The sequence below is a fragment of the Acomys minous genome (assembly GCF_964271855.1).
Source record: "Acomys minous genome assembly, chromosome: 6".
NCBI classification, from domain to species: domain Eukaryota; kingdom Metazoa; phylum Chordata; class Mammalia; order Rodentia; family Muridae; genus Acomys; species Acomys minous.
In genome coordinates this window covers 10,316,024-10,338,709 of record NC_140487.1, presented here as the reverse complement: position 1 = coordinate 10,338,709, position 22,686 = coordinate 10,316,024, and the positions used below count along the sequence as shown (strand labels likewise).

Here is a 22,686-nt window from a genome sequence, read left to right as displayed (position 1 = left end):
CAATATGTCACTTGGTGGCGCCTTTTGACATCTCCAGCCTCAGAATTCAGGTTTTTTTCTGAGTCATTCATTTTCTTTATTCTGAAATGTAAGGCCATTCCCTAACTCCACCCAACGTCTCAATTTTATTAGAAAGATAACTCATGAGAGAAGATAATAGAACCTGCTCTTACCAGGTCCCATGTTAAAAATGTTGTGTTTTAGAAATCCTTAAAAGCAAAACACAACAACCTTGGTTCTATCTTAAGTGTTGATTAGGAGGTAGAACTAGAAGGCATTTTTCCCTCTTTCAATGAATTTATCATGTTAGAGATTTATTCATTCTGTAGAATCAAATGAGTTTTCCATCAATTAGGTTTAATCCTCCCTCCTTTTTATGAACTCCAAAATCTGGCTGATACATAACAGAGATTGTATTTGAAGCATATGGTAGTTAAAGGGGGGAAAAATCCTTGAATTCTCAACCAGAAATACATCAGCATTTCAAAGGTTTCCAAAATGTTTGATTCATCACTGTCCCAGCCCCCAAAACTACACAATATGTTCCTCAAAGACCAGATAATTAAGAAAGGGGACGAGCTTCAACTTTAAGACTTTATATGTTTCTTGGATTACTGCACAGCTGCCGCCTTATCAGGATTGTGTTTGCTTTAAACGCTGCTGGCTCTGGTTAACCTCACACACGTACAGCACCGCAAACATGAGCTGAATACAAAGATCACAAATGAATGACAGAAGGGTTTCATTTCTGCACTGGTAATACATTTTATGCAGTCTGTTTTAAGTGGTAAATCATCTACTTTACCTATATTTAACCCTGATGCATCCTTATCTCACTCCCACCTTGATCTGTCCAAGGCTCTACTTTGACAGGATTTATTTAGAAAGCGTGGTTGTTTGTTGACCACAATTGTGAACTTTAATTTCCTTGTTCTATACATCAGAAGATGACTATGCCATGGGGTAAACCACTTAGCTTTTCTTTGTGCCTATGTTTTTCTACTTACCCAAATAGAATTCTTTATTTTCTTTTTGGAGCACCCCCCCAAGAATCCACTAAATAATGTATAAGATTTGAAGGTGAAGTTTTTTAGAGGGAACTAAGCAGAGTGTTTCCATTGAGAGGGGAAAATGGCCCATTGTTGAAGTATAGGATGAGATTATGATTCTAATTTATTCTCTTTGAACCTAATGGTAAATACCCTTCATTGTAAGATGTGGTTCTTAGGGCATTTCCGCAAGCCAAACCTTCTCTCCATAAGGCTGATGAGTTTGAACTTCTAGCTAACCCCTACCCCTGGCCCTAACAGATCTAAGGATACACTTTATGATTTGGGAGAAAGAAGTGGTTGGGTAAAGACCCAAGCTGACATACTGAAAACCAGCCTTCAGATGTGGCATGATAGTGAGCCAGCCTGATCCTAAATTGGCTCTGTTTTGGTTATAAACCATAATTTAGAGTACCTGAAGATTTTGGTTTTCCAGGGTCTTCCTGTGATTCTAGGGATGGCCCAAACTTGCAGGTCACAGTGATAATCCTGATTCAGTCTCCAGAATAGTGCAACAGGCGAGTTCCTGCAATCTTGTGACTTTACCTGAGTTCTTAGAGAGAAATTCTGTGTCTTCCACATTACATATACTTTCCTGAGCAAACATTTATTGATCCTTCCTTTATAGTAGGCTTTATGTTTGCAGATACCAAGGTGAAAATGCTTTGCAGGAAGCATTTGTGTATGTATACATACATTTTACACATACATGTCTATGCATGTATCTACATAAGCAACTATACATGTATTTGTATATATAGGTAGATAGTACAGGCAGTGCTGGCATAGCAAATGGGAACAGAAAATTAAGGTGCCAAGGGTCACTAATAAGACAGGAAGTTTACTGTAAAGCCCCAGAGTCCTTTCTCAAAATTAGGACAAACCATGTTTAAATACAACCAAAGGAAAATGAGGTTTTCAAGGTCAGTTTACTTCACTGTTATAGTTGAAAGAATAGAAATCAAAAGCCAGGCTTTGATCTGTGTCGTTTTCTTATTTCTGCGCTATAATGACTAATGAAAGACATGTGGCCTTCATGACTCTTACTTGCACTGAAGCCCAACATGGGACGTAGAATTTGTATTTAATGATAATTTTCAGTTCTAGCAGTTGCAGGTCTGTTTGTTAGGGTGCAGCAGTATTTTCACTGAGAGTGTGCCCTGATGGAGATGGTGAAGACTTTAGAAGGAGGGAAGGTAAAGAGAAGCCTGAGCAGTGCGGGGCAGCTTGGCACTCAGGTCTAAACTCCACCAGTGGAGAGACAATGTGCTCTTAGCGCACCTAGCAGCACTGTTGAGAAGATACACTTTTGACAAGAGTCTGATGATAACAGGCAGGTCTGGGATTCACTCTCAGTTCTCTGTATTACAAATAATCTCACTAATGTTCTATTTGAAAGAAAAAATACGAAACAAATGTCAGATAAATATCAAGAAGTATTCTCTATCTGTCTGTATAATGAGCAGGGTGACAGTTCGTTAATTTTCTCATGTCTCCCCCCTTCTGTCTATCTGTGGTTTGTTGATACCCTCACCGATGCTTGTGAAAGCTGAGCTGTACGGCACTGAGCAGCTTGGAGCCTGGGAAGTGATTTTGACTAGGAAGGGAACAAGACAGGTACACGCCTCAGACAGGATGTTTTTGTGTACTCCTTAGGTAACTTGGGATTTTAGTTACACTTCTGAACAAAGGCACAGACAACACAAGTCAGGAAGGCTGCACATGAAGGAAGAAGTGGAAATGCCACTTGTATATTATTTTTTTTAACCACGAGCAGCCTAGATTTCTTGCTTAGTTTTGAACAAGATATCTGTACATTTTTATTTTATCTAAAATATGTTTCCCAAAGACTTTTAAGAAGTTCATAGTCATTTGAAAATAGTATCTTCAAATCGTCTATTTCTATACTTTTTGGAACCACAAAATAAATGTGTTCTCAGGATTTACACTGACAAAAATCTCTGGACATTTGAAGAAAGCTTCAAGGCTCATGAAGCCAGTGCCTGTCTCAGTGAAAGGGACAAGAGGTAGGAGGGGATAAACTTTAAATGCCTGAGTGAACTGGAAGTGCAGCTTAGCACCTTCCAAAATGAAAAAAAAAATGACTGAGACAGTTCACTGCCTGAACGGTCACCCAACTCTCTCTATAACGTTGGAGCATCATCTTCGGCCTTCTAGCCCAATATCTCTACCAGACATATTTACGAGGCAGGAACTGTTGAAGACTTGCTTACCCTGTCTTGGCAGAGTTTGGCCATCGACTCTGCCTGCATCCATGTTTGCCCATTTTTTGGCAGAATTCTGTGTGTGGCAGAAACTAGGACATTTTGCCCAGTGGCTTGTTTGCCACATTTGAAGCCAACTCCGTTAGGAAGTTCTTTGATGTTGATCATTATCGTTGAGGTCTGCTGTGTGTTACCAGGAGTTAACTCATCTTGTTGTCAAAGAATCTTTAGAATAATACAGATATCTTTAAATGCCAAATTCTATAGGTCTCTGAGTCTTTTGAAGTTCTTATTTAACTATTTTATGTTATATATCTACAGAATCATATCTTTCTGTTAGACCTAGGATATATATTCTTGTGATAAAATTAGGCTAGTATTTGACATGACCATGATTTGCATCAATATACAAAATTCTATACCAATGAATTAAAAATAACCTTCTTTATGAGTAACAATTAAGTTACTTAATTGTTCCTTCCCAAGTCTCTGATGGGGTTGAAGACCAGATAGTTTAGTCTTACAATTAAATTTAGTTGGTTAGGGGTTAAGATGTTCTTAGATCAAAATAGATGACTTAAGTTAGTAGAGATGAGATATGATAATACTTATTTTCATTCAGAAATTTATACCCAACAAGATATGAAAGATGTTTACTTCAAGTTAGACAAATACAAATAACTAAATCACTATGAATGTAATATTTATGTAACTCTGATTGTCTCATGATTCATCTTGCTGTCTGTAGTTTATTTTATTCATGCTAATAATATAAATGTATATGTTAAAAAAGAAACATAATAAAATAATTTTTTAAAAGAATGTTTTTGTAAAATATTATTTATTTAAGTGTTTTACTTAATGTTCCATTAAACCAGTTCATGTTATTTGTGTTAAAAAAAACCCCCACAGGTGGAGGGGAATCTGGCAATGTCTCTTCCCCTTTTCCAGCTGCCCGTTCCTATCTTCAGTCGTGGTTGGGCCCTGCACAGCGGGTGGGGGAAGGATAGAATTGCAAGTAGAAATTGTATTGTCTTTTGTTTAGTGAAGCCAAATCTTAATATTATTTGTATGAACTTAATGTAAATGATATCTGACATGAGGAAAAGAGATCTTAAGGGTACCATAAACATGCAGGACGCATATCTATATATTTTTTAAATTGCATACTAGCAAACTTTCCACCCTTTCTGAAAAGATGAGAACTGAGTTAAAAAAAAAAAAAGGCTAAATTGGTGCATAAAGTTCTCTACGCATAGCAAATACAGAAGGAAAAATTCTCATTTGAAGGTGCAAGTCAACCATTAGATTTCTATTGTCAAGCACTCTCAAGGGCTTGCTCCTTCTATATTTCTCTTTTTAAAATCGTTTCCTGAAGTTCAAACTGACTTCAATTTTGAATAAAGTTTACTTTTCAAAATTAGTAGCCATTATGAAAACTGGGGGCTCTTTTTCTTTTTGTATCTCACGAACCTAAATAGATTACAAAGTAATAGTCTAATTACATGTGGAGAATCTGAGGCATCCACGCAGAGTAAGAGTGGGGGAATGCTTTCAGAGAAACCATCATTTGTAAAAAGTGCATTGAAAACCCACAGTACTGCAGCTCAAATATAAGAATGGATGTTCTCCAGGCGAGATTTCAGTAGTGGATGCTAAACATTCGCTACAACCTTTTTGTCTGATGTTTTGTTTGTTCTCATTCTTTTGCAAGCCTGGTTCTGATGGAAGGGATGTTAGCTTCCTCTTCAACATCTTCATGACTTAACGACCCATGACACAACTCTTCTGTCACTTGTGCTAACTGGCAAAAGTCATCTTTGTTTGTGTGAAAGGGTCTGACTGAAACTTCCATTATAAGAAGAGCTAAAATCTGGGGTGTTTTTAATGTTTTAATCTGTTTAAGAGGTTTCTGTTACAAAAAGAAAATTGGTAACATTTTTACCTCAGCAAACTGCCAGCAAACTGGCTCTGCTCTAATCCCACGTTTATCGTGATTTATATTCTCCATGGCAATGTGCTATAACCTCACAGCGATACCACTGTGGTGGAGATTGACTGCATTCCAAATGCTGGGAATCACATACATACTGTTTTTACTTTTAAATAATATTCAGACACCAGAATAAATACCATATGTGCACTGATGCTGGTTACAATAGGACCTTGTCATTTCTTGTGAGGGAGAACGTTCTTTGTTTCTGATTCTTATTTGAAATAAGTATGCAAAAGACAAATGTGCACACTGACAGCATTTTGTAAAGGCTTTGCTAATTATAGGGCTAAGGATGTAGCATGATTCCTTAGCATGCAGTATTCAAAATTTAAAACTATAGATGCTGTTGCTCATTGACACCATTCCTCAGGAACACGCAATACAGGCCAGGGTTATTAACTGATGTTCCCATGGTAGTGTATGGCTTTTCCATTCTGTATCTACAATGTGCAGCCATTAAAGGACATCTGTTGAAGAAAAATTAACTCCATGAACACTGCTCATAGGAACAGTGAGACTAACATGCTGCTGACATAGGAACAGGGAGAATAACACACGCGATAATGGGGACAGATGGATTGATTGGAAAGCCATAATTCAGTGTAAAGCCTAATGTCATCTGATGCCACAGACACAGAATTTAGGTGGCCTGACATCATCAAAATGTAGACAATCAATCTCTCCTAGCCATTTCCCCGGCATGATATTGAAAGATTTAAAAGTTTCATAAAGTTTAGAAATACCTCTCAAATCATGTGTTTTTTAAGTTCTTGTATTTGTCCATCCTGGTTGGAGTTCTAATCTACTTAGAAATATTTTAAAACTAGACACAGCAGAATGCCTTTCATATTTGCACAATCTGCAGCAAGCTCCAATAAGCCAATCCACAGTCACTTCTGGGGAAAACCCTTCAGTCCAGGTTTGCGTTATTACCGTTGGCTGGGCTTTATTGCATTAGTGCTTAAAACATTTCTATAATATTTTATACATGATGAAACCCTAGGCATTGATATTGATGGTTTCCCTGCCCTTCTGCACCCCTCTCCCCACCCAGTTTTGCGAGCCCAGAATATACAGTGTGAGATTAATGTGTGAGTAATGCATCATAATGCACCCCTGACATTTTGTCTGGCACATGCCTCAGAGTTCGGGTAAGTCTTGCCTCTCTTAGAGCTGTGTGTTCCATTAGAAAAATGCTCAAAAGTTCTGCTTTCAGGTTGGGAAGTTAGGGGATAAATATAAGCCTTTATTTCTTTCCTGTGTTGTCTTTCCTTTGTAGCTTTCCGGATGATCCCTTACCCCCTGGAGAAGGGACACCTGTTTTATCCATATCCAATCTGTACAGAAACAGCAGACCGGGAGCTGCTTCCCTGTAAGTGTCACTCCTCCACAGCCCCCCCCCCTTCATCTAGGGACAGTGACATTATGTGACAAGTTTCTTCCAACCCTTTTGCCTTATTGGATAGTATATGTATAGAAAGGAATTATGAGAATGGCTTGGACCTCCTCCTCCTCCAAGTCATTCCACATTCATTAGCGGGAAAGATGCCACTGGCCTGAAATTTAGCAGAGGCATCACGTATAGACTGGCATATGCATACAGAGCCCTGACGCAGAGTGGCTTCTCTTCAGGCCGGTTCATCATGGAAGGTTCTACTTGGGCTCTCCTGCAGGTCCGAGGTGGTCTGTACGAGCTGGGGTTTGAAAAAGGAAGTGTCGTTGTCAGAGGAAGGTGCAGTTGAGTCATGGGAGGGAGGGTAGGAGGGCAGGACCAGGCCACTGGCATCATGGCCACAGGCGAGCCCTGAGTGAAGAAGGGCGGTGTGCTGTCCATGGTGATGCAATGCTCTTGGCCAGACAGTTCCTGTGAGCAGCTCGTGGGTTGTACCTAGTGAGTTGGCTGACATGTGCAGAGCACACGTGCAGCCCGAGCGCTGTGTCAGGGAGTGCAGGAGAACCCTGCCCTTGAGTGCCTTAGGAGCTCGCAGCCTAATGGTCATACCACATGTGGAAAGTATTATTTTGGTTTACTGTAATACAACATTGTTTTGACAATCCAGGCTAAATAGCTATTATCCAATCAGACTGTGTGCAAGGATCATATCCAAGCTCTTCATGTGGCCCTGACTTGGGGAATAGTTCCCTCCCTCGCATACTAATCCTCCTTTGGCTCTTTTCCTTCTTCCTTCCCATCTCCCTCTTTTCCTTTTACTAGCCAGAGGTATATCAATATCTAATATCTATAGCATATAGAAAGATTTTTCCTTAACTTTGGAGAGCTGGCACATATTAAAATCCCAGACACCAGCATTCCTGTTGCAGTCATAAATCTTCAACATGGTGGCACCTGGATACAGAAGTCACTGCTGCCGTCACACTGGGCAGTGCCTCACCTGTGTCCTTGCTAGTCAGCCCAGCCTACGGCTTGTTGTCTAAAAGACCTGGAGAGCTCTGTGCTGTCTTGTTGTCAGAGCTTCATTTCACAGCAACTGGTGCATCACATGACATTAATTGGACTTCAGAAATGCCCACGTGGGCCCATAATTTACCTTTTGATGCGCCCTTCATGGAGTTCCTTATTAAAGTTTCAGTTTTCTGCTTGAAATGTAGTTTTCTGAAAAATTCAGTGTTTCAAAAATGTTTAAATTGAATCAAATTAAGTTTCCATGAGTATCGGTTAGCTGTTAGAACAATACCACAGCTCTTTAAAGAAACAGTGTAACTACTGTCTCCATAAGCCTCAAAAAAGAAAAGCATGGCTTGGATTTATTGAAATGGGTGCCATGATTCAAGTAGGTTGGATTTTGAGAGTGAGGTATAAAGAGGTTTAACCATTGTCAACACCACTCATATTTTACACATTAAAAGGATAATTGTTGGCATGGTAGTCCCTATGTTCGCTCTGCTGCAGGTGTGCTCCTCAGCGGGCTTACGTCCTGCGATGTGCAAAGGAGCATGCTAACATGTGTCCTATGCCCCATGATAGTTTTTGCTCTTTTTTTTCCCCCCAGCCCTGTTGATTAAGGCTCTGAGTGACAAAGCTTAATGGATATAACAAATCCTGATGGAAGGATCTCCAATGGTGAATAGGCCACTTAGATGCTATTGGTTGCTGTAGCAATGTTACATACCTGCAGCTTCACAGCCCCTTCTGTCAAGGTCTCGTCGGCAGTTGTTTACCTCTGTGCACACAGCCCCATGCCCTCGAGGCTGTTCACTGCATTCTTTATGTTTTGATACCAAAGCTATTATCCAATCAGACTGTGTGCAAGGACCCAGTGTTTAATGTTTGGATGCTATGGAGGACACTCTAAAGGCAATCAGTCTGCCTACCCTCATGATTGGTTTAAGTATATTTTACCATCAGGAATTTCCTACAGTTGTGTCAGATAACCCTAGTAAATTCGGCCCTCGCTCCTGTGGGTTGAATAGGGCTGCAGGTGAGGTCCTCATTGAATGCTATTGGGATAGCATCCTCCACTGACATCCTGAGATGTCAGGGGGGAAAAAACAAGAAAAAATCATATTGCCTTACTATAATGATTTTAAAACGCAGTAAAGTAAAAATGAGACAGGTATGTATATACTCAGGTACACACTTGCATTTGATTTGGGAGTTCCCGTTGGCAATATGTGTTGTAATTTGGATAGGGTTTTGCTGGTTTGTATTTGCTTTTGAGAAGGCAACGCTATATATTAAACACAGATGGTGCCCATGAATGTGAGTGGCTCTAGCTGAGGGGCTGCAGTGGAACTTGGATTTGGGAGAAGCAGCCAGGCAGCAAAGGCAGCGTGGGCAGCGGCAGCTGGGGGATGTCCAGTGTCCTCCTCAGTTCATCTCCAACATTGCTGCAGCCAAGGGGAGCCAGACTCCCCAAGTGCTTCCCCCCTGAATCCTAATGGTTCCTTTCTGCTTCTCCCCTCAGCTTTCCATGAAGTCTCAGTTTACCCAAAGAAGGAACTTCCCTTCTTCATCCTCTTCACTGCTGGATTGTGTTCCTTCACAGCCATGCTGGCCCTCCTGACACATCAGTTCCCAGAACTTATGGGGGTCTTCGCAAAAGCCGTGAGTGCTCACTGAGAGGGGCAGTGGGCAAGTGGACGGAGAAGCCCAAAGGAAGGAGGCGGAGGGGAAGGGGCTGCTTGCAGAGTGGGTGAAAGGCTGAAGAGTCCTCTAGGTTCCGTTACCACCAGAGCAGTGGACGGCTGAAGGGCCACGTGGGAGTGCAGCTTGTTAGTGCGGCCGCCCCGCATTTCCCAAGGAAAGTGCAGGAAGTCCAAAAGGATGAAGTAATGTGGGGAAGCCTCACAAGTGAGAGGTGGGCGGGGCGTGATTCAGCTTTGTACGTACTGAATGACACTTTCTAGTCTTTGGATATTGTGAATCTTTCATTCATCAATGATGAGAGTTTTGTTTCCAAAGATTATTAATGTGATGCTTTAAATGGCTTGCAAACCCTTGGCTTGTGTGAGTAATGAACTGTGAGAAAGTGTGAAAGCTTGTAGTGGAAGTGTACCAACATGACATTTAGAAATGGGAAAACCCATTAAGAGCCTCATGAGAGAGTGGGAAATGGGACCCTATAAGAAAGCGGTCTGCCCTGCTTGCTTTGAACTGGTTCCCTGAAGGGGCCTGATCATTTCTGTCAGATCATGAGGGTCAGTGTCCTGATTTTGCTATAGCTGGCTGTCAGACAGAAGCAATAGAGAGACAAGCAACAGTTGCTTCTGGGCCATCTGATTTCAGGATGCGCGGGATAAGGAAGGATGTTCTCTCTGTGCTCCCTCTGCAGTGGCCCTGCCAGGTCCTGAGTCAGTCCTTCAGGCCACAAACTCCCTGCTCACTCAGGGCCCTCCCTGCCTTGTACGTGGTCTGAGGCAGCTTCCTAGTGCTGTCTGGCCTCCTCAGTGCCCACAGGCTATAAACCTGCCTGCCCCGCCCCGCCCCGCCCCGCCCTGCCTTCCTGTCCCTCTTTATAACCTCCCCCTTAGTTTGCATCCTCCCTGTTCCTGCCAAAGCCCCTAAACTGTCTCAGCTGTCTCAGCTGTCTCAGCTGCTCTCCTCTCAGGGCTTATCTTTGTCACTCTGTCTCTTATATTAACAGAAGAAAGAGGTTTCTAAATTTCCAATAAGCATGTCACCTCCCAGCTCTCATCCACTGGCTCTCAATGACTTCAGGACAAAAATCTTAGGTGATTGGCCTAAGGGAGCTATTTCTCTTCTAATGGCCCTTTGATTGCCTTCTTCGCCTCATCCCTCACAGTTATTACACAGCCCACACTTATCGGCCATGGTGAAGTGCTCACAGTGCCTAGATATACCAGGCCTGTGTACCCCAGTGCCTTTACACGTGCTGCTTGTTCTGCATGGAATGCCTCGTATGACCACTATCCCACTTGTCTACTAAAGGCCTACTTCTTATTTAATATTATACTTATCTCTCCTAAGTTGAGAGGGGTGTCTGCATGTTCTCATAGAGCTCCATGAAGGCCACATATACTCGATGAGGGATTGTCTATGCTCCATTAGCCTGTGCAGTCTTTAAAAGCAGGTTTGTGCCTTTCTCACATCTGCATCTCCAAACCTGTGGGCAGAGCCTTGATCACTGTAGGTTCTCAATAGATGATTGTTAAATGAATGAGAAGCCAAACAACAGCAATCTCTGCAGAAAAAAACAAACAGCACAAAAGTCAGATACTCGTTAGCATTTCTTCCCTTCTCTTGTAGCCATCAGCTCTTAGAGGTGAAGGGGCCTCACACAAAGCCTTCAACTGTGGCTGGGAAAGGAGGACATCTGTGTGCATCATAAGCACTGCTGTCCATGGGCGCCAGTTGTACGTGGGCTTCCCCTGCTTCACGTGGTGCCCATTGCACCAGGAGCCATCCAGAGCTCCTTATTGTACCGCTTACGCTACTTTCTGCCACTTCTACTTGTGTTCCTTTCACACTCGTCTACTTGTGTTCCTTTCACACTCGTCTACTTGTGTTCCTTTCACACTCATCTACTTGTGTTCCTTTCACACTCGTCTACTTGTGTTCCTTTCACACTCGTCTACTTGTGTTCCTTTCACACTCGTCTACTTGTATTCATTTCACATTCTGGGAGCATACCAAAGAAATCTGCTTTTCTCTCAAATGCTCAGGACAGTTTCTCTATGCAAAGACAACTTTCAACTTCTGTCTTCTTGCTTTGGGGAAATAACATTTTCTTATGTCTTCTACATATTTTCTAAAATCAGCATTACCCAAACTGCTGCCCTGGATGCCTCTGGTCCCAGGGCCTGTGCTATTCACTGTTCCCTTCTTCTCTTTGGCTAGCCTCAGAGAGATAGTAGTTGCCAATTTTTTCAGATTATAATATAGTTAAAATGTGTAGTCAGGATGTAGCTCTGGAAGTAGACAATTACTGTTCCCACTTTTCTGTTTCCCCTTAACATTCTTAAACATGTACAAAAGCACCACATTGTTCCAGCGTTCATTATTAAGCTAACAGATAACCCTTGGTAGGGGTATGCCATCTCTTAGCCTCTGGTGGGCCAGGAATGCTTCTAGCCGTACGATCAAACTCCAGAATCTTGATATTCACACTAGGAGTCTGTATTTTTAGCAGTGACTCCACAAGCATTTGAGGGTGGGAGCTGCAGATTATATTCCCTTCTTAGGTAAAGGTAAAGCTTTGAGAAGTCATTTGAGGTTCTGCCATAGCCTGTCAGAGCCATTCCAGTGATAGCTGTCCAGAATTAGTAGTTTCAACCTGCGTGTACCTTGGGACAGCCAAGGAAGCTTAAAGATTACTGATGAATACCTCTATAGGACTTCTTGCCTACTTAATCCCATGCTGCATAGATGTGGGGTTTCTAGTTGTCCCCTGGGGATTCAGATACAGTCAGGGCTGAGAACCACAGTACTAAATGGAGTGGCAGCTAGTTGCTTCAGGTCATTTATCAAAAGGATCAGAAGGATAGCAGATAGCAAACAGATTTTCTAGAAGGGTCATACAGCAGTCTCTTCCGAAAATTTGGCCTTCAACACTGGCTATTCTCTTTATTTCTATTTACAAAGCATTGGCCTTACATCTAGAATCAAATGATTAAATGAAATAGGTTTGGCTTTACAGTGTTCCTGCTCTTTACCCCAGTGTGGTTGTTTGGTCAACTACTCCTAGTTTTAACAAGCATGCCTTTAAACCTCCACTCAGAGAATCAAAGCTGTCTTATGCTTTATGTAGATCTAGCATTGTCCAAGGCTGCAGAGGTTTAGGATGGAAGGAAGATGGGTGGCATCAGAAGGCAAGACCGATGTGTGCTCAGCAGTCTTTTCACGTCCATCTCAGTCCATCAGGCCCGTAAAGCATCTGCCCAACACCCGGGGGTTATCACAGCTGCCCCGAGGGCTGTCTGCAGCCATTTGCAGCTTGAGAAAGTGATTTTTTTCAGTCCTCCTCTGAGATAATGCCCTGGGTGTGATGACTTTTAGTAGATGCAGAGAGATTGCACTGCCACCCCCCAGGCTCCACAGCGTGGGAACCCTAGCATATTTGTTCACTAACACAGCCAGCCCCAAGACCCATAGACAGTGAGTCACTGGAGAGGCGTGAGGAGAGAGGCCGAGACTGGCTGCCTGCAATCTAATCTACCTCGATGACTTAGGACTGGCTCTTCCTAGAATGTTTGGTTCTTAAGATAAGGCTGCTCATATAAGTAAGCTATCATACAGGCCCCGCTATGGCCAGAACGTGGGAAGGTCAGCGCTGTGACCCCTTCTGCTCTTGAGGGCCTGGCTTTCCTCCTCTGCCTTTGCTGCTTCCCTGAGACTGCACCCCCTGACTTCTGCCTCATCTTCATTTATAGGCCTGGGCTCTTTGAAGTCTGGTATTGATTACAGTGGGATGTCAATTGTCCGATTGCGACAGGGCACCTGGAACCTATTCAGATAAGCAAGAGGTTTCCACAGTGAACCCAGTGAGCAGCAAACTGTGACCTTCCTCTAAGTAACAGTGCCTCAGGAAAAGGAAGATCAGGCGATTGAAGTGCCACTCTCTCCTTTTTATGAGCTCAGTTGCTTTTTCTCACCAGTGGACATTAATTGAGTTATGGGGCATTTGCGTTAGAAATTTGACCATGTCTCTCTGCCCTCAGCATAGAGGTTTTGGACATTGAGATAGATGAGTTGATCCAAGTTGCCTGGTTTTGCTCATTTAGGTTTAACTCTTCAGGCAGTAAATTTTCCTTTTAGTCTAGAAATGAAACTGCTATTTCTCTTCATGTATTAGTGGATTTCAAGTCAAAGGTATTGATTGGTTTCCATACATCTAAAACAAACAGCTGGCTCTCCTAAGGCATCCAGAGGAGTAAGGCATGCTCCTGCAAACTGTAACTCCTGATGAAAGCCTTGGTCTGGTAGTAAGTGGAAGGGCTTAGTCACTTCAGAGGCCTCTCTTCTATACAGCTTCTTCTTTGTGGGTGTGGACAGGGAGGAGGGGGAGAGGAAAGGTGCTGAGAAGGAAGGTGGCTTGGGTATGAGAGGAGCGGATCTCAGTTGAGGTCCTGTAAGTAAATAAATGAGGCTATCCAGGGAAATACATGCTCAGAGGGGGCCGTTCTCAGTCACCCATCTGGGAAATGAAGAAGAAAGAGTAGATCATTACATACACTGGAAGGTTGGAGTGTCAATTCCCCATGGAACCTCTGTGAAGGACATACACAAAATAGCAAAGAAGACCACTGTGTCTTGGCATGCAGTAGAGAATAGGAAGCAATTAGAGACCTTAGAGCAAAGCCTTTGACCTAAACCAGGCTAATGCTTCCAAGACACAAAGAAGCAAACAATGCTGGTCCTTGCTTAAAGCTACTTTGTAACAGGTTGTCGCCATTCTGCACTCTGGTTGAGACCCTGATGCCCACCATTTAGGCTGTAGAATTGTGTATGCTACCGCCTTTGAGAATCCCTTTCCTCCATGGCTCAGGGGGCAATGAGCAGTTCCTCCCCTGTGCCCTTTCAACCTCCTGTATGCCTTTCCAACTGTGGCCTTCCTGTATCTGCTCAGTGTAACCAGAAGAAAGTGCCTTTCTTGTTGAGCTGTGCCTTCCAGTGCCTGCTAGAATCTCTGATTTATCCACCGTTTTATCACTTGGATCCTCTTCATGAAGCTGAGTACTGTATGCAAATGCTGTCACCTTTGCAGCCTTGCTCATCCTTCTTTGTGTAGAGTCCCTCTCATAGTGCACAGCATACGCATACCCATATGGTTTTGTAAATGCAGTCTTACAGTGTTAGTGAGATCAGTGTATTTGGTCTATAGAAGGACAGTTCCTTTTGTAACCAGGAGTTTGGGGAAGCTTTTAGAGGCAGCCAGGCAGTGTTTCCTCAATGCTTCCTAGCCTTCTTCATGATGGAGCACATCCATGCCTAACCTGGGTGGAACAAGTCATCCATCCGGTAGGTTCTCAAGCTCCGCAGAGCTATGACTCTTTAGTACAGTTCCTTACGCTGTGGTGACCCTAACCTTAACATTATTTCTGTTGGTACTTTATAACTGTACTTTTACTACTGTTATGAATTGTAATATAAATATCTGTGTTTTCTGATGGTCTTAGGTGACCCTGTGAAAGGGTGACATCCCACAGATTCGGAACCACTGCTGTAGGGTAACTCTCACAAGCGTTTTGGTACACGCACAAAGGGATTCTTTCAGATCATCATGAACTACTGGGAAGCTAACACCCACTGAATGGGAAACCACCACACATGTGGCCGCCTATTTCTCAACTGCGTACTCAGCCTGGCTCAAGGCTGCCAGCCAGTCTGAACTGCCAACTTACAGCTTTCTTTTCATATTCTGACTATAAGATCTAAAGTGCCCACTTTGCTCATGTCTACATCCTTAGTGCTATAGTCAAGCCTGGTGACGTTTCTCCCATCTGTTGGCATCTATTTAAGTTCCTTTATTTACCGAGTTCTTCATGATCTTCTCAACACTTCTCTCCTCTAGTCTAGCTTGACTTCTCTCCCTTTCCTGACCCCCGCTCTGGGTGTCTACCCTGACTGCTGCCATGGCCTGTATGTATTACTTTCCTCTGTCCACATCTTCATGTCCTTGCCCCCTCTCCTCCTCAGCTGTAAGTCCTCAAGAGGGGAAGTTTTGTCCTAGGGTCCTTTTCTCTCATGTAGCACTGAATTGCCTTACCAAGTGAATGTATGTAATTGATTTAAAAAGCAAAATAGCAAAACTTTACCAAGTTTCTCTTTGTTAATGTAGCAACAATGTGCCTTCTCAGTATGTTTTGTACTCATTAAACACACAGATACATGTGTACATGCACACACAACACACACACATATGTGTATATATATATGTATATTTAAACCCATGAGTGCACACACAAACACCATTCTGAGGTCCTTGAATTTGGACTACTTGGCTTCCATGCCCTTTACTTTCATGATTCACAGCCATAAAACATATGACCAGTAAGTGTAATGCTATAAGTTTACTATTATCTACTAAATTTGTTTGACCTCAGAACCATGTTCTCACTCCGTCTTTATATTCACTCCCTAAACTTAAATTCACTGAACTAAACTTACAAGTGGACTCTGTGTTGGTATTGGCAGTACTGTGCCACAGATACAGATTAGGGTAAAAGACTCCACGATAAAGAACCAGGTGTTAAACCTTAGAAAGACCAGACCTTGGTTCTCAGCAGACAGAAAGCAGAGCCCTTCTCAACACTGGTCTACTCCCTGGGTACAAACCTCTTCTACCAGCTGCTCCCACAATACCAATTTGTGGATTGAAGTTGGTTGCTCACAAGAACATCATCAGAATAAAATTGAAATCATGATTAGTGTTTGATAAAGCAAATAGTATTTCTTTTAAAAGACACATCTTTATTCCTCTTGGTGTATGAAAAACAGAGAAGTACTTAGGAACAAGGTGAGAAAGCACCCAGAGTTCCATTCAACAGCCCTTCCTGGAGGACAAGGTTCCCAGTGTGCCAGCCTGATGCCCTCTCCCCAGCTCCCTGACACATGACACAAAACATGCTGTTTGGACTGTACATATACTTGGGAGGGAAACCAAAGCATCTGTCATTACAAACTTGACCCTTTATATTGCCTTTTTCATTTAAAGTAAGCCATAGACCCAGTTAGTCAATCAAGTAGCCTGGGTTGTCCTCATTGTGTGGCTCCTATGCCCACTTGCTACCTACCCACCATCCTCTTGGGTGATACTCAGGGGTAAACTATGAACACTACTAGGATTCTAGGAACTGCGACAGCTGTCAGAGGGCCAAGGGAGGCTGTCAGCAGACACTTCCTTCTTATCTGTCATGCTGGGGGGTGGGATTGGAATGCATCTTCCACTTTCTCCAGACATTTCCTGTAAACATGAAGAGGGCTGTGCTCTTGTGAGGCTTTCAGAATGCACCATAGTAAGATGCAGGGATGCACTGAACGCTGGTCTTAGTCCTGACTGCTGCTTTTTTCATTTCCCTGCAGTTCCTCAGCACTTTGTTTGCCCCCTTGAACTTTGTTATGGAGAAAGTGGAAAGCATCCTTCCCTCCAGTCTGTGGCATCAGCTGACGCGGATCTGAGGGGAGCCCCCCATCCTTCACTCTCCTCACCACCTGCCATCTCTTCCGTGCCAACCTCTCATGGACCACAAGAAAGCATGACTTCGTAAAAGGGAAACCATTCTGAAATTTTAAACTGTTCATGGACTATCAGTTCCTTATTAAAAGCTGGTTTTGGTGTACAAAATTTATCAATGTTCAGTTCTATTTTATTTTGCCTTCAAAACTGATGAAAAAGTTAAAAAAAAATAAACTTTTGTGTATTGCAACAACCTGTGTGTCTTCTTATATCTTCCTTCCAACCATAGACTTTCCAGTATTTCCAATAAACTGGTAGGTTTATGCTAGTACCTAAGCATGTGGGCTCTGTTAAATCCACACTATGATTTTCTTTGCTGACAGAACTAGTCTCTGCAGAGCCCATAGCCCTTGACTTGGTGGCTTGAAAAATGGGATCTCAGAGCTAGGAATCTCATTCAACTGTAGAGCACTTGCCTTGCATAGGACCCTGGTTTCTGTGGGCCCAACATTATATAAACGAATGAATACGCAAGTGAGAAAAAAAGCAGGAAAATAAAATGCCAAAAGCACTGTCCCCAGAGTGTCCTCCATGCCAAATGGGCACAGAGAGGTCAGGTTTGCAACGGGAATGCAAGCCTCAGTGAGACAAATGTCTGGGCATCAGGAGGTTTTACAGCTTCAGGGCCATGCTGACATTCCAGGAGTCACTTTGGTGGGAAGCCACAGGCCAACAGTCCGTCACAGAACCCGGCCACTACATCCTTGTTGCCATTTTAAATGTTTCATCCAAGAGTACCTTTTAGTTTTGTCATGCCTTCAATCCTGACACCTTAACTTGAGCATTCTTTGAGTAGTTCAGTGATCCAAACAAAAATGATCATTTGTCCTCACCACCTTTTAGAGCTCTGTGCACGAGTCAGACTTAGCAGAGCATCTGGATTTACTTAAGTAAAAGAAGAAAAATAAATAAACACGAATTCTCCTCGATCTAGAGTGAAGGGTACTTTTCTTTTTTTAAACCATAACAATCCAGTGCATCTTTTGCACACTCTCCCATTTGATTTAGAATCCTAACTCAGGCACATCAAGGCAGGCAGCATTCTGGGAAGCCCTGGCCAGTCCTCTCGCAGGCCTTGGGCTCCTGGTCTCTGCGTAAGGGCAATGCAATGGGTAGGTAGTTTGCAAGGCTCAGTATTTGTTGTATGTGTTCTGTGCAAACGCATGATGAGACTGTACAGCTGGCTTCTGCTCTTGCAGAACTTATCTATTGCGAGGTTGACCCTCTGTGCATACCGGTAGTGTTGCTCTTGGGAGTAGGGGCTGTGCTTGCCTTGCTGACAGCTCTTGACACTGAGTGGAGGCTCAAGTGATTGGGCGAGTCAGGTGGTGCAACACATGGCAGGCACAAATAAACTTTGATCTGTGTTAGAGGAGAGTGGTTTCAGATGAGCAGGACCAGGGGAGGCTTAAAAGTCTAATTTTTGAGCTGCACAAACAAATTATCTAATGCAATTCTTTAACCTAATAGATGAGGGAATCGGAGATTTGGGTCTTCTTGGCCTGGGTTGTGATAAGTCCTGAACGAGAGAGAGAGAGAGAGAGAGAGAGAGAGAGAGAGAGAGAGAGAGAGAGAGAGAGAGAGAGAGAGAGAGAGAGAGAGGCTCAAGGGCAGTAAGCATTGGGAAGTGGAAATGGCTCAAAGCCAGTTGTGGCTAGAAACCCTGAGTTGTAGGAAATGAAGCCAAGGAATGCAAGATGTGTGTGTGTGTGTGTGTGTGTGTGTGTGTGTGTGTGTGTGTGTGTGTGATTATAACACAAGGTCTCTGCAAAGCTCAGACATCTAACTCTCCGTCCTCCTCCCTGTCCTCCAGGGGGCTGAGATGACAGGTGTGTGTCCCCATGCCCGGCTAAGATAAGGATTTTAATACACTTAGCAAATTTGAGAATTAGGAGTGTAAGTAGGTCAATGGGGAGGTAAGCAAAACTTATGCTTCGTTGGAAAGAAAATAATGAATTGGACAGACCACTTTGAAAAGTAATGGTAACAGATGAACAGGGGCTAGTTGAAGAAATCAGTTCTGGGACTGAAGAGTTATTTAGGCAAGAAGGAAGGTAAGGTACCAGCAAATTATGGGTACTTGCTTAAGGGTCACAAATTATGTGACCTGACCAGACCCTCACCCAGCACCCCATACTCACTCTTCTGGCTGAGGCCATGGTGCTGTGTCTTCCTTCTGTGTACTTCTCAGCACCGCCACCCCCCTCTCAAGCATCCCACAGCTGGCGCCTGTGGTACTTGCCTCCACATCTCCATTGTTTTGCTGTTTCAAAGGACTAGTGCCCAAGCCATTTTTATTTTAAAGGGTTAATGCAAACCTGTGGAGAGGCTGAGTCAGGACAACCAAATTAACGACGGAAGTTCTTAAGTTGGTCGTGTTTGCGCAACTTCCTCCCACATCTTGGCCAAGGATAAAGGATCCCGGCTTCTCGCTGAGATGGTGCTGAGTCCATTAGCGCTCTGCCCTCTGCTCTTTGATTCCACGATTCCACATCAAAGGTGACATCAAAGACCATCCTAATGAGCTTTCTTCTATAAAGACCCTTCCATCTGAATAGGAAGTGTCCAGTATTCTCATCCATTGTGTGTTTGTCAGAATACAAACACAGCCATTCTAAATAAAATGTTAACAGGTCAGATCTAGCAATGTTGAGCAGTATGCACAGGGAATGATACATAACAATATAAAATGAGCTATAGGCTTGCTTTCAAATTCCTTTCTCAGCACTTAGTAATGCCAAAGTCATCTTTATTAAAGAGTTGGGAGAGGCTTACACATACTTTAATACAGCCTTGAATAATTAAAAACTAAATTTATCAGTTTTTCCAGGACTGGATAAATTCAAGCCAGACACATCTGATTTTAGTTCTTGTTATTGAGAGCGTTTTTTATTATCCTTTTAACTACCTGTGGAATCAGTTTATGCAAAATTTCTTTAATTGGTAGAATATTTTTCTAGGAAATTACCATTTTTTTCTAGGTATTCAAATGTGTTAATGGAGATGGATGTGTTATATAATTTTTATATTTCATCTCTTCTGTGTTTGCTAAGGTGATCTTTCTTTTTCCTAGTCCTAATTATGTAGAGTTTTTATTTTGTGTGTGTGTGGGATAGGGGTGTAACAGTGTGTAGGGGATGGGAGTGTAACTGTGTGTGGGGGATGGGGGTGTAACAGTGTGTAGGGGATGGGAGTGTAACTGTGTGTGGGGGATGGGGGTGTAACTGTGTGTGGGGGATGGGGGTGTAACCGTGTGGGGGATGGGGGTGTAACTGTGTGTGGGAGATGGGGTATAACAATGTGTGGGAGATGGGGTATAACAATGTGTGGGAGATGGGGTATAACAATGTGTGGGGGAGGGATGGGGTGTAACTGTGTGTGGGGGATGGGAGTGTAACAGTGTGGGGGGGATGGGGGTGTAACAGTGTATGGGATGGATGGGGTACAGGTACACTAACTCCTGGCATGTGTATAGAGGCTAATTCTGGTGTCCAGGTAGAACAAGTGTCTCTAGAGGAGGAACCATGGTGCCATCTATATCTTATCTCTGAATACCACCTGGAGGAAGGTTCAGGCGGCTTGCTGGTCAGTGAATGCCCTGCAGACATCAATGCCTCACCACTAGCCATCCTGACTGGATCCATTCCCAAGTTGGCTGACTTCTAGGTGGCATATGCTGTGTCTCTGGTGGCCACTGGTACAGTGCTGACGTCTAGTCTTCCTTTGAACATCTTGTGTTAGTCTGCCCTCCATGGCTGTGCACAGCACGAATTGTACTCTACACTACGTGGACTTCTCTGACGATGCAATGACAAGGTTGGATACCAGCTTTGAAGTTGTGCATATGTCCCGTGAGCAGTCCTGGGAGGTCTTTCCTGATTTCTACTTCTGTAGAGATCCTTAAAAAAGAAGGGCAGGATGTTACAGAAAAAGCTGTGACCCAAGATCAACTTCAGGGTGCATGAAAGGAATCTTTAAGTTCACTAATGCTCATCCCATGCTCTTCGGCTTTGCAGGTACCCATGCTGCCTGCCTAGCAGATCGCTACTGAAGACTGGGGTAACCCACTAGCCACAGAGTACTAATTAATATGAATCTGTCCTCGCTTCAGCCATTGAATGGGCACAAACAACCAGGGGCTTAAGCTCGTGTACCACCACTTACCTGGTGATACTTAAGTATGTATAAACAAGGTGACTGGAAAATACATATTAGTTTCAAGGAGAACAGAAGCTGTACAGCTGGCCTTGGTGGCCTTGGTGGCACTTACCTCTAATCCTGGTGGTCCACCTGTCAGCAGAATCATGGGTGGAAAGCCAGCCTTGTCTACACAGCAAAACTCTATAGCTGGAAAAGAATATCTCCAAAGCTGTAGATTTTTCTTTGGAGCATATCTTCCTTGTTTCACTTTGCAATAAAGGCTCCTTTTCATTTTACTGCAAGTTTCTGGTTTAAGTTTTCCTTAGAAGTAAGCAATTGGAAGACTTTCTTTCTTCCTTTTTGATTTTTTGTTTGTTTGTTTGTTTGTTTTTTTGTTTTTTTGTTTTTTTGTTTTTTTGAGACAGCTTTCTCTGTGTAGCCTTGGCTGTCCTGGACTTAGTTTCTAGACCAGGTTGGCCTCAAACTCAGAGCTCTGCCTGCCTGTGCCTCCCCGAGTACTGGGATTTACAGACATACACCACTGCTCCTGGCTGGAAGAATTTCTTAATATTTTTCTTCATTATTTCCTATAGGGAATTAATTTTCAGCACTATTTCTACCACATATAAAACATCAAAGATATTCAACTGCTTCCCCAAGTGTGGCAGACCGTAATACCCATACCTGCAGTTACTTCCTAACTTTTGATCCCTTTTCTGATAATTGAAAAATGTCATATTGTAATTTCAAAAAAATATTACAAAATTATTTCTTTTCTTCCATGTGAGATTGCTGAGGGGGATGCTCACATGTTTAAGATGGGCTTGTCTTCTATCCAGTAGACTTTTTATCTATGACTGTGCACTTCACTCGGCTTAGGAAGTCAAGCAGAGGCAGGTAAGTGTTGCTCTCCACAAGTGAATAAAAGGTGGGACACATGATCCCCTGTGACATTCCTCCTTGTGATGGCTTTAGCTCTACAGCAGTAACCACTCTGGCTGGTCTAGAAACAAGATGCATACAGAGGCTGGGGAGATCTAGACAGCCTTGAAGAAGGAATTAGTCTTGGAGCTCTGGCTTTTGGTTATCAGGACGGCTGCAGCCCACTAGGCAGGAACCAGATAAGTCTTTCTGAGCTTCCTACAACTGGTCCCATATCCAAATGCTCTCCACCTCTGACCTGGGTGCTGTTGGGGTATTATCTTTTTGCTGTTGCTGCTGCTGCTGTTACTGCAGTGAAAAAGCACTGACTAAAGTCAACTTGAGACAGGAAAGGGTTTACTTGACTTACATGCTGCAGTCCATAGTTGAGGGAAGTCAAGGCAGGAACTCAAGTAGAAACTTAAAGGAGAACCCATGGAGGAATGCCTGGTTCCCCTGGGTTCCTCAGCTACCTTTCTTACAAAGCCCAGGCCCACCTGTCCAGGAATGGTGGCACCCCAGTGGGTTGCCCCCCCCACACTGCATTTATTAGCAATCAAGAAACTATTCCATAGACATGCTCCCAAGCCAAATTTGATGGAGACAATCCTTTAATTAAGATGCCCTCTGCCCAAGTAACAAGTTGAAAAAAGCTAAGTATAACAGATGGAGGTTTGCTTCCAAAACCTTATGTGTGG

General features: G+C 43.1%; 1 protein-coding gene across 13 annotated transcripts in view; it reads left to right on the top strand.

Annotated features, from left to right (window-relative positions):
• The window catches only part of ST7 (suppression of tumorigenicity 7), a 233,115-nt gene extending 215,995 nt beyond the window's left edge, over positions 1-17,120 (top strand). For 11 of the 13 annotated variants that reach the window (XM_084785753.1, XM_084785752.1, XM_084785749.1 and 8 more), the window contains 3 exons: positions 6,550-6,642; positions 9,197-9,336; positions 16,774-17,120. In XM_084785753.1, coding sequence (XP_084641879.1) covers positions 6,550-6,642; positions 9,197-9,336; positions 16,774-16,869 — 329 coding nt within the window. In that variant the 3' untranslated portion in view covers positions 16,870-17,120. Of the gene's footprint in view, positions 1-6,549; positions 6,643-9,196; positions 9,337-16,773 lie in introns of those variants that run through there. The other 2 variants (XR_014780003.1, XR_014780004.1) reach the window with 1 other exon arrangement.
• Positions 17,121-22,686: the final 5,566 nt, after the last annotated feature.